Source organism: Xiphophorus maculatus, chromosome 15, assembly GCF_002775205.1.
Source record: "Xiphophorus maculatus strain JP 163 A chromosome 15, X_maculatus-5.0-male, whole genome shotgun sequence".
Lineage (NCBI taxonomy): Eukaryota > Metazoa > Chordata > Actinopteri > Cyprinodontiformes > Poeciliidae > Xiphophorus > Xiphophorus maculatus.
In genome coordinates, this window is record NC_036457.1 from 17,487,087 (window position 1) to 17,499,486 (window position 12,400).

General features: G+C 39.4%; 1 protein-coding gene across 2 annotated transcripts; it reads right to left on the minus strand.

The window, feature by feature from the left end:
• Positions 1–4,255: 4,255 nt before the first annotated feature.
• On the minus strand, positions 4,256–11,981 carry enpp5 (ectonucleotide pyrophosphatase/phosphodiesterase 5 (putative)). Of its 2 annotated transcripts, none has more exons than XM_005798294.3 (4): positions 11,697–11,980; positions 8,064–8,966; positions 6,043–6,219; positions 4,256–4,836 (listed from the first exon to the last, which is right to left on the minus strand). In XM_005798294.3, exons 2-4 carry the CDS (start codon positions 8,941–8,943, stop codon positions 4,418–4,420), a joined length of 1,476 nt encoding a protein of 491 aa, XP_005798351.3. In that variant the 5' UTR covers positions 8,944–8,966; positions 11,697–11,980; the 3' UTR covers positions 4,256–4,417. The 2 variants fall into 2 exon arrangements, with proteins under 2 accessions (XP_005798351.3, XP_023203096.1); XM_023347328.1 differs by having other exon boundaries at positions 4,636–4,836; positions 6,021–6,219; positions 11,697–11,981.
• Positions 11,982–12,400: the final 419 nt, after the last annotated feature.

Below are 12,400 nucleotides of genomic sequence, written 5' to 3' on the forward strand. Positions count from 1 at the left end.
TAAACACAGAAATGTTGATGATTTTTTAATATATATACATTTTTGAGATTATTCTCCAAATTTCTGAGTTTTCTGCTGACATTTGTGACTTTTCAAACTCAAAAATTGCACATTTTTTTTAATCAAAAAGTTTTAGATTACTGCATTCTCAAAATTTCCAAGTTATTTGGTGAAGATCAGCAATGCTTCAAACTCGGAAATTCCCTTGGTTTTTTTTTTTCTAGAAAATTTCTGATACTAATCTCAAAATTTTTGAGTATTTTTCTGAAATGTTACCACTGATGAAACTGTTACCAAAAGAAATGGGGTTAGGACGTTCAAGAACAACCACAAAACCTCCTATCCATCTAAAACTGACCATGAACTGGACTTGTGACTAAACACCATCATCTTTACACTGAAGTTAATTTAACATCAATTTGAACTGTGGCAGTGTCGATCAAGAAATAACTCCCTTCAAAATAAGCTTGTCATACAATTAATGATTTTATTTGGAAGAGCTTATAAAAACCTTTCTTAATAAAGCCAAATATCTGGATAGACCTAAATTACACTACAGGATTTTCAAATCCCAGGTTCTGGGGTAATCTACCGTGAAAAGTTGTCACCTGAAAGTGCATCCCTTTGAGGGGCATGTTGGAAGTTGGAAGAAAATTTTGCCAGTCCAGAATAAACCGTCAGTTTGTGCAACACAGGCACATGGAAACACTGAATAGCAGTTTGTTAGGCTGTTTGAAAACATGAAAATTCAGTCAATTGTATCTCAAATATTTGGAAAAAATGACTTGGTTGATGAATGAAAAACTGAAAAAATGTTTCCCTAGAAACACTGGAAAGTAGTTATCGAGTTAAAATATTTTGAAGGGGATTGGAACCTACTGTATATCGTATCACAATAAACAATGTGGACTCACAGATAAACCTGAAGACCACCAAAAAGCAAAACAAAACATGCAGACAAAGGTTCAAGTTTTTATGAGCCATTTTATTTTCAGAAGACTCTTAACTGCATCAACATGGCAAAGATAGAATCTGTCACTCATATTAAATATTCACTGTATCCAAATCCAAGGTGATAATAATAAACTCTTTTTTTCCCCCAGCAAGTACAAATTAATAATTTTGAAATATAATACTGCTGATCTTGAATAATTTTGAAATATAATACTTCACTTCCATATCAGTGGGTCTGGGAAAGTTATTAGACAATACTTTTGTTTATTAAAACATTGAAAGGATGAGAAAGTAGGTAGTTTCCATATAAATGCTTTTAATTTATGAATTTAAATTTTGTAAAAAGTATATCTATATTTATATCACAGTGATGTCTGTTGTTTTTGGGCACGGTTAAGCCATTCAAAAAGCAAACGGAGAAAATTAAACCAATCTTTTTGTTTATATATATCTATAAGGTGCAGCAAAAATATACACACAACTGATTTGGATTCAAGTCTTCTAATCTTTTCTGTAACTATGCAAATTAAAAAGATCTCAAGCAAGAGATCTAAAATAAAAAAATTTTAGTTTTTATTTATGTTATTTGAAATGGCTACTATGAACTAGAAGTGCAAATTAGAGGCTACATGTCCTAAGAAGCATCCAACAACTTGTTTCAAACCTGTAGTGCAAATCAGGGGATCATGTCTTGCGAGTCATTCCGAAAAATTCTTCTCAACCAAATTGACAATAAACCCTAGAATTCCTAAGACACAGTACAGACAGCTTGCAATTGCACTTCACATTTCACCGACAATATGGCCATGGTTACAACACTAAATTACGACAAGTAGCGAAATACACAGTCATCTATGAAAGAAAAAGAATGCCCTCCCGAGACAGTCAACAATTAAAGCCCCCTTCACACCGGACTGTGTGGGCCATGTAAGACCTTCTGCTGTGAATGCCTTCATGAGCGGATCCGATACTGTCAGATAAGGCGCGCACACCTCCAAATTGCGCATATGGGCAATTTGCAAGAAGGTTGGAAAATTACTCGGGCTGCAGTTTAAATGCAAAACTTTGTAAAAGTAGAGATACCTCTGTCATTAGTGATAGCATTTTTGATAGGATGGTCAAAAACCCAGTAGTGAAAGCGGATGTACTCCATCATATAAGAACATAGTAGAGACATGTCACTCTAAAATTAGGTTTTCCAAAGGTAAATTTGTTGTAAACTTCCAACTGCGATAGGAATCCAGGAGACTAGGGCCGCCTTGATCTGGTGTGAAGAGGGCATAACAGACCAGAAGACAAAATGAACCCTCGAGAGAGGTGTACTCTGTTTAGTTTAAAGGCAAATGGTAGCTGACTATGAAAGAGCAAGGTAGTGTGACGAGAATGCCCTACACATGAAGTAGCTTGACGCACTGAGTGAATTTTCCAGGTAACATTCAAAATGAACAGTGACCATGACCAGTCTCCTGAAGCTACAGCAGTTTTTTTTTTAAAATACTTTAGCAGAATCACAGCATTTCCAGTATAAAGTAACATCTTCTCCGGTGCTCAAACCACAAGCAGAACAAGTGGTGGAAAATTCTAAGTAGACTTTGGTCCTCCTTTAGTTCGTGACATACAAATCTGATTTGCATAGATTTGAAAATGTCAAATCAAAACTGCCTGCCGCCTAAGAATAGCTCAAAATTAGCATGTTGAACAGCTATTTTAATCTCCGACATGTTTCCACCTCTTTCTGCTAGTAGGAAAGTAGACGAGAGATGGCAGAAATTCTCCACACACTTCATTGGTGGACTTTTTCAGTGTAAAAACTATGAATGCTTAAAAGGCAGATTGTCTGAAGGCATACCCAGTTATCTGATTTCCACACCTGTTGCTTTCAGCATCTCTTGTCATGACTAGCTCTTTGCTCCATGTTGGACATAGGATCATAAAAGCTGGTTCCAAACAGTGGACTCTCATGCAGACCCCAAACAATTTAATCTAGAATAGGAGCTAAGAAAGAAGTCTTTTTTTTTTTAAAATAGCGTAATTTGTTTAGATCCTAACAACCAAAGGCTTTCCATATTTGCCAATGTATCTACTTATGCATATAGGTATAATGTGGATCATAGATCATGTTCATGTTGGATGACATTTATTCTCCTTATATATACTACTAGCCTTTACAGGACTTTTCACCTTCAATGGCACTCCTGGTAAATGTGTGTAAAAGCATTAAGATAGCACAATCTCACTAAAGTACAACTTAAAATTTGAATGTAATTTGACCTAATGACCAGTCAAGAGTACAGATTTTAATATTAAAAGTTCAGTACAAGTCAAATCAAATCTAACCAAAGCACACAGCTCCAGTAGAGTTTATAAATCTTCTGGTAGGACAAAAAAATTAAAGATTTTCCATGCAGACTTGTGTGCTCTGACTGTAGACATGAGCAAATTTGGGACATTTAATGACTTACAAAGATCAGCACTCATCTAACATCATTGAAGGGAATGTTTTTTGTCTGTTTTTTTGTCATTGAAATTTTGTCCAACTAAAAAAAATGTTTTATAAATTTCAGATTTTTTTGAAGGTATTCTGAGAGAATAAATGCCACTGTAATACAAAATTACTTTTAAAAAAATTTCACACGTTTTTACCAACGTGTGAAATTGGCAAAATTTCACACGTTGCCAATAAGTGTATGCCAATAAGTGTGAGCAAAGACCTCGAAAATGCAAAAGCAGGTATTTTTACTTTTGCTAATTTTTCTTTGATTTAGTCAAATGTTTGTTTTTGAATAACCTAAATCCTTATTCTTGTCACAGAAAAATATTTTTTTTCTACAAGGATAGATGTCCAAGCAAACATAAATTGACTTTGACTATCAACTATAAAACGCCTTTGGTAGATTATCAATCTGAGCATACTGATGCCTCTGCATTATCCCAAGTCATAGTTTTTGCCACCAAAAGTTCCAACTTCTCAGAACCACAGATAAAAAATCCACTCTTAGTCCTAAATCTCTATGCAGAAAGTGACATTGAAGTTGTTACATGATCTCAAGTTAAATTCACATCAAAGCATGGTTACATTATTATTTTTTTTATTTTTTCGATTAAACCTGCACCAGAAGCAAACCCTATAAATGTTTCGCTTGCACAACCACATCTGTTGACATTTAGAGCAGTGTTTCCCAACCCTGGTCCTGAAGGCACACTCTCCTACATGTTTTAGAGATTTCCCTGCTTTAATGTGCCTGATTAAACTGATTGCAGTTCAAAAAACACCTGTTAATCAGTCATCAATTGAAATCAGCTGGACTGAAGCAAGGAAATACCTAAAACATGCAGGGCAGTGTGTCTTGAGGACCAGGGTTGGGAAACACTGATTTAGAGAACGCTTCTGGGCCGAGCAGGGAACCTCGGGGAGCGACCGCCCCTCTTCTTTTCCATCTCCAATCCTTTCAAACTTCCTCAGCTACAGGTGCAAGTCCTCTTGCAATAAGGGCTGCGACATCTCCCAACTTCTGTGTTTGAGCACAGGCCGCTGTTTTAGCGTCACCAATATGACGTAGACCACTAGGAATCCGAGGACCATCACCACGCCGATGAATGAACCCACAACCGGGGCGTACGAGTACCTGCTGGCCTTAGGAGGAGGGGTGGAGTGGGCCGAAGCGGGCGCTGACGTAGTCGGCTCCGAAGACAGCAGGTCCCTGACGTTTAGGAGCGAGCCGTTGTTTGGCAGAGGCCGGATGGCCAGGATGTGGCACATGAGAGGGTAAAGGTCAACAGATCGCATGGAGGCCTTGATATAGTTCTGGCGAAAGGCCGGACCCCGGGCCACAAACACCGGCTGCATGTCGCGTAAGGTGTTGTTGTAGCCATGGTTTCCCACTGAGGAGGAAAAGGACAACAAGTAGGTGTGAAAGTTATGATAAGTTACTTCTGTTCATCTACATATTTCCTTTTTTTCCCATATGTTAAGACCCATCAGGTAACAATAGATTCCAAGTTAGGCAGAACTATTAATGTGTAAAAGTTATCTATGTTCCAAATTAGGTGAAGCATTTATTTTTATAAGTTTTTAGGGGTTTAACATAAGTGGACAAGTGAAAATGTCCAAAAATAACACATTATTATTTTTTAAGGCTTTTAAAAACAGAGACTGAAATCTTGAACCCATTGTAAAAAAAAAAAAAAAAAAAACAAGCCCTGTTTATGGTACCAATTTGGAAACTTTTTGTTATTCTCTGTTCTGGTGGAGATCAGATGACTGACTGCAGAAAAATCCACTTTTTTTAGTTTTAGTTTGGTTTGTGAACCTTTAGTTTCTGGAACAAAGTAATCTTAATTTATACTAAATTATATAACATATTTACTTTTTATGACCTTTTACTAAAATCTTGCTTCAATAATTCTGAACTACTCCTTTAACACAGCTCAGCCGAATCTATAAAGCAGACTTTAAGTCGGTAATGGAGCTAAATTTAAGACCCTGCTGATGAGAACGACGCCTACAATGGTGCAGTAATTCCTTATCCATGACTTTAATTTTAATGCTAATACTCTGTCCATTAATACATGATACACTGAGAGCACTGCTAGGCTGTACAGATGTTGTTTTATCCTCCAAAGAAAGAGACAGCATGTTCTCCTGTTATGCGCACCTTCCACATGGACATTTCACTGATTAACAGGTTTTCAGCGATGGCGGAGACAGGCAGTGTAATTAGCTAGTGTGGTACTGTGTCTGAGACGTATGTTCTGACATTTCTAATCTGAACAAAAGGAGCTTTTATCTTTTTATTGAATTAGGAAAAGCGCTGGAAGGCACAGCGATAAAACTCACAGAACACCAACCCCCACCGCCCTATTCTTTCCGGTCCCATGAGAAAACAAATCTGGCCCCTCTTCGTTAATTACACTCGGTATAACTTGTGCTAAATTCTGGATCGGGGACAGAAATACATCACCTGTGAAGCTATAATTAGAGAAGGCAAATGGCTGCTGTTTAAAGCTAGATTTAAAAAAAAAAAGAAAGAAAGAAAAAAAATAATTTGCAGAATAACCAGAATAACCTGGCAGGATTTTCAGACGTACGCATGAAGAGCCCGGTCCTGTTCTGCATGATGGTCCAGCCCTCCTTGGCCTCCAGGAGGATGGGCATGATCCGGACATTGTGCTGATAATGGAAGTGTTCGGGAATGTCGTCCTTCCTATACGCCACCATGTTGGGGTTGGCGTCCGCCAGCATTGCGTACACCTCGTCAAGCTTCCCTACGAGGCAGACCACAGGCAAAGGGTCGAGTTTTATTTCTGACGCAACCCACAACCGGAGCGTACGAGTACCTGCTGAGTGCTGACCTTAGGAGGTGAGCCACCACTCCACCCCTCAGCATTACATCTAACGTGTCAGCATGCCACGAATGCTGACACGTTAGCATTTGTGACAGTACAGTGAAAAAATATTAAATATGCAGATATGTTTATGACTTTTTCATTAATGCTCATAACTAGTATTTTATATGATATAGACACTAAGGAAATGGGTCAGGAACTATAAGCATCTTTGCACTCCTGCTGATAAAAAACTAATTGGTTTTATTGTCTCATGGTCTGAGTCATTCTGTTAACCTTTTCCTAGAAAACAAATGTAGCACTCAGCTTTTGTCCAATTTCCAAGCATTAGTTTGTTTGTTTTTAAACGTTGACCTGACACTATTTAAGTTAGCCAATTCTGATTCCTCCTTAAAACAAGAAAAGATACAAGATTTATATTCAACATACTCTTGTAGCCTTTCTACTGTGAGCAGACATCCATCTGGTCATGCTTTTCGACTGTGGAATTACCTGAAGAAACCCCAAGAATGCACGGGAAGAACATAAAGAAACACTCCAAGGTCGGGATTCAAACCCAGCAACTTTGTGTTGCAAGGTAACAGTGTTACTAATTGCACAATCCAGCATTAATGAAGACATGAGCGTTTTATACTGGGAGAAAAGACAATGTGATATAGCTGGTGTGAGACTGGGAGAAAAGTAGCACACATTCTTCTAAGTCTTATGTTAGCGACTAGAAGAGTTAGCATTACTAACAGCTATTTCTCACACTGAAAGCTCAAAAGGATCAAATTAAGCTAAGTCGCTGTATTATTATTCAACCTTCCTGTTATCTGCTGCAAGTATTGCTCTCTCACAATTTAAATGAACCTGAAACATGTCTCTACATGCCATGCATGATGCATTTTCTGTTTCCAAAGCTTCTTAAAGGCCTGATTCCTTCCACTTTAGACACCTCACTGATGCTGAGAATGACTACCTTTGAGTCCTTAACCACTGAAAATTGCAATGGTTCAAGAGATGTAGGCGTCTTTATTTCCAGACAAAAAGTAGTCCATGCCATTTCAAAATAATAAATTAAACAAATCAAGTGAAAACAACACACAGATCCATCACAAAACAGTTATTACAATATTTGAAAAAGCTTGGGGTTGGTCAATAAATCAATAATATATATTGTGATGAGATACGTGATCAATGTCAATAATGCATCTGATAGAACGTTCAATAATTTCACTGAGCTACAATCCAGAACCACACAGTATGCTGGGGGATGTAGGCAGAGAGAAGTTTTTAACAGCTCAACCTCTCACGGCTAGCTAAGTTCACTCACTCTTTGGTCACCTAGCAATAACTTGTGGAGTAGCAGCAGTTTAAGGTTTCGCCACTTTGTCTCATAACTGCGTCGGAATAAAAAAAACAACCTGGAGTGAAAACTGATAAAGCAGGAAAGGTCACACAACCAGCTTGGCAGTATTTCAGATATTTAAAAGAAAAAACTAATAATTATCAATATCAACTGATATGAAACGCTTGTATCGTGATGCACCCATCCAGGTATATCTTAAGTTGCTATATGTTGTTAGTAATGCTAACAGGCAGAGTTTTTACAGTTAAGTTGTTTGACACATTGGTCATGGGACCAGGTAGCTATTTATGATGATGCTTTCACTGATTGGAAGAGGAACAGATTTTGAACTTTCTAACCAGAAGAAGGCTAAAAAAACGCCCAGCTCTAGTCACCAGATGATTATTTCATGCACCATTTAATGTATCATTACCTTCTTTGGGGAGGATTCCCACCACTGGACTCTTATCCACCCAGGTGTACAAATCTCTGTCCACATACTGGTCCAGTTCTATGATTTTCTCGGGGGAAAGCTGGGTCATCCCGTGGTCACTGGTCACAACAAGGTTCACTTTCTCATACAGCCCGGCCTTCTTCAGCTCATCCAGGAGGAATCCGAGCTTCTCATCGATCCCGGCAATGATTGAGTCCATGAGCGGGCTCTCAGGTCCCAGGTTGTGGCCACTCTCGTCCGGCTCCTCCCAGTACAGAATTCCAAAATCCACGGCTTCCCCCTCAGGCGCGGAGAACCACTCGATAATCCGCCGCACCCTAGCTTCAAAGGAAACTGAGGCGTTGTACGGGAGGTACCGAGTGGGGAACACACCGTGAATCAGTACGTCAGATCCGGGCCACATGGCCGCTCCGCTCCGCCCTCCGTCCTTCTGAACCGTCACCCAGAGAGGCACGGCCTGCTCCCACCACCTTGAGTCATAAACGCTGTCCGTCTCCATGGAGAAGGACAGGTTCAGAGCCTGGTCGTACATCTCGTTGGCCACGACGCCGTGCGTCTCAGCGTACAACCCCGTCACCATGCTGTAGTGGTTCGGGTAGGTTTTGGTGATGTAAATGTTCTCCACAAACTCGACCTTCACGCCCTCGTCCATGATGCTGCGGAAGTTGGGAGTCGGGACGCGGTAGATGTAATCCCAGCGGAAGCCATCGAAGGACACGAGGAGTAGTTTGGGTCGTTCCTTGTCGCCGTGCTCCTGATGTTGATGGCGGTTCAGGGTTAGAGGAGAAACCAAGGGGAGAACCACGGCGAAGAGGTAGAAAGGAAGTTTGCAGCCTCCTGATGTCAAGTAGCTCAGCATAGTGTGGCTTGTAATGACACAACCTGCAAAACACAAACACTAAACCTGCTCAAGCAAACATTTATCTGGAAGAATTATGCATACAACATGTAAAATGACTAGAGGTGCACCAATAAATAAATTGGCTCAGTTTTTCTTAATTTTTGGGAAATCAGTCATTGGCCAATGTTTACATGTGAAGCTGATATTATCTACCTCGGCAAAGGTCTGAAAATCAAACACTGTCCTCTTTTGCTCTGCTGTAAGAGAGGTTTGACTGACAGACCCGGCCCATCAGGTTATGTCTGCATGTTTGCAATTAACAATAGCAATTAACACTGTTAAGAACTCAGTGACATTTCAGACAAAATCAGTATCGGACAAAATCCGAATCGGCAGGTCAGACTTTTCAAAGATTGGTAATCTGTGATTGGCCAGGAAACTGCAATCAGTGCGCCCCTAAAAATTACAATAAAAGTGAAAATCCACCCAAACAGTCAGCTAAGTTCAGATCTGTATAGTATGCCATTTCATTAGCTTAAAAAACATTATGGGTAAAAATAGACTGTTTTCTTATAACGTGATTATTAAAATGACAGACAATGTTTGAGTTCTCATAAAATTGCTGCATTTTCTTAAAATACGCCTGTAGTCTTGTAATATTATGACTTTTTGTAATTAAAAAAGAACAAAATCTTAGCCTGACCCTTATATTTTGTCGTAGCATTGACCTAAAATCAACGTCCAAATAAATAAAGGCTGTACAACATTCTTATCAAACAAGATGGCGGCCCTTGGCGTGCTGACATCACTACAAACTACGGAAGCCCAAGGAGTGCATTGGTGAAAAATTCCCAATTTTCCAAAAATCAAATCTTCAAAAAGCAATAATTCAGTTAATAAATACAATTAATTTAGCACCCACTCCTAACTCTTAAAAATACATGCATTTAAGTTGAAAAATGTAGACGTCAGTGACATGAATGTTTAAACTGAAATCTCTTTTTTTTTAGCCCCTAAATTTTAAGTTCAGTACTTTTTAAAGTTATTTTTTGACACATTATCTCCTTTGAAAGCCATTCTTCTCATAATATCCACAAAGGATGATTCAGTCGGAGAGCACTGAGATATTTTTAGCCGTCTTTAAAACACCACAAACACCTCTACCCATTTTATTATGTCTTTGAATCTGAAATGTACACATGCTTTGAAAATGGTGGACATTTTAACACCGAAGCAGTAAATGCATTCTGCTCAACTAGCATAGTAGCATAGCTGGCTCTGTGATGGAACTGGTGCATTCCTGTAATGTTGGGTGATACTGTGCTTATACAAACGAGGGACATAGACTTTTAGGAAAAAGATGCAACTCTGATATTATTGTTAATTATTGACATCATGATAATTATAGCCAGATAGATTCATGTCTGCTCAACATAGCAGTCAGCAAAAATATGCAATATTTTAAACATGTGGTCTGGATGGGCTCAGTTGAAACAATGAGAGCAGCAGCTGCTCTCTGAGAGCTGCTAAAAAAGGAAGTGATGCACCAACAGCGTTCGATTATATGCCAATCTTTTTGATATGCGCCGGCGGTTTATATTTCAGAAGGAGCCAACAGTAGAAGATCTATGTATTTTAATCTCCACATAAACAAAGGCTGACTGCAAAGCTCATTAACAATCTCCCTCCAACCCACAGAGATATCCCAAGATGTGCTTCAGGAAACAGTGGGACACTAAAAATAGCTCACAACTACTGAGTATGTATGTAATGAAATTCACTTCCCTCCCTATAGAAATGCGTAATAACCACTTTTTAATAAGCCTGTTCTTTATATAAAGAGCACAAACTCTGTAACATTGCAACTACAAAACTCAATGTATTTTATTTTGATTTTACCTAGAACTGCTGCTTTGCAGCGAGAAGTTCCTGCGTTCGAATCCCGGCCCGGGGACTTTTTGCACGCACTTTGCTCAACTGAGATCAAAATCGAACTGTTACTAATGGAAAAGTTGAGGCCTTCCACCAGAACAATGACCCTAAACATTCAGCCAGAGTCACGACGGAATGTCCCATGTCAAGGCATATTAATGTCTTAAAACGGCTCAGTCAAAGTCCAGACCAAAATCCAAATGAGAATGATGGGAACCTATGAAACTGACCATTCACAGATGCTCCCTGCCCAACAAAAATATTAGAATTTGTGGTTGCATTGTGACAAAAAAACGCAAGGACGTTGAAGAGTTACGGATGCTTTTGCAAGGCATTGAATTGATGCACCTGAAGTTAATATTTTAATATTCTGAGCTGTGCCCTCATCTGTTATATTCCACTGCTTCAAAATGAAAAGAAAAGCATTTTACTTTAGGAATTGACATGTTTTTCAAATTATTTACCAAACTTGTGTGTAATTGTTGCTAAAAAAAAAAAAAAACATAGCTGTTGATGTAAATTCATATGCCCAGATTGACCTTAAAGCAGCAGCAGGTTGGCATATAAACGCATCAGCAGAAATGGTGTCATTTGGAAATATATCCCATGTAATTACCCTGCACAGACAGTTAATGAAGCGGGATTTAGACTGTAAAGTTTTGATACATTTCTGCAGCAGAGCTAACCTCTCTGAAGCTCTGCTGGTTACTGAAAACAATAGCCAGGTAAATGCAAGCAAAGCCCAGAGTGCGTTAATATAGCATCGGAAGGCGGCAGGTCGGACAGAAAGTAAACACATTTGCAAATTCTAATAATGATAATAAACAAGCGGCGCTTACCTTATCAGAATCCAGCCTTTCCTCGGTCCTCTCCGGCTGCACAAAGAGATAAACAGCCGGACCGGTTTACTTCTGCGCTGCTCCCGGGGCGGAAGTCCCGCCTCCTCCTCAGCCTTTCGCAGTTAGTTGTGCGAACCTTTTTTTTTTTTTTTTTTTTTCCCTTGCCCGGTTTATTTACGGTCGCCGAAGCAGACCCGGACCAGATGAAGGCAGGAGGCTGCGCGCGCGTGCAGGTGCACGAGAGGTGATGGCGCTGCTGATGATCAGCTCCCTCGCGGACAAGTGGAGCGCGCCGGTCCACATGACGTAATGTGGGTGGGATGTGGTGGGGGTGGTCTGAGCGACGGGTGGGAGGCTGAACTAGCCAAACAAATGGATCAGTAGAACTTGTCGATTGTTTTTTGTTTGGTTTCGGGGGTTAGGTGGGGGAAAACAGCAGAAGAAGAGTAGCCATTTCCTGATAAATGCGTCTCAATGACAGGACTTTAAAATCTAAAGAGGCAGTAATATTATCATCAGACTATATTACAATGTTGCTCCAAATCGATAGTTTTTCTCTCCTCCTGATTTGAGGTTGAAAGCGATGCAAGGATGAAAACTATGACAAAAACTATCCACAAGGTGTCAGCCAAGTTCTACCTTAGACTAGACATTATGCTACAAAAAGAAATTACATTCTGTTTGACAGCAGAGGTCTTTTATAG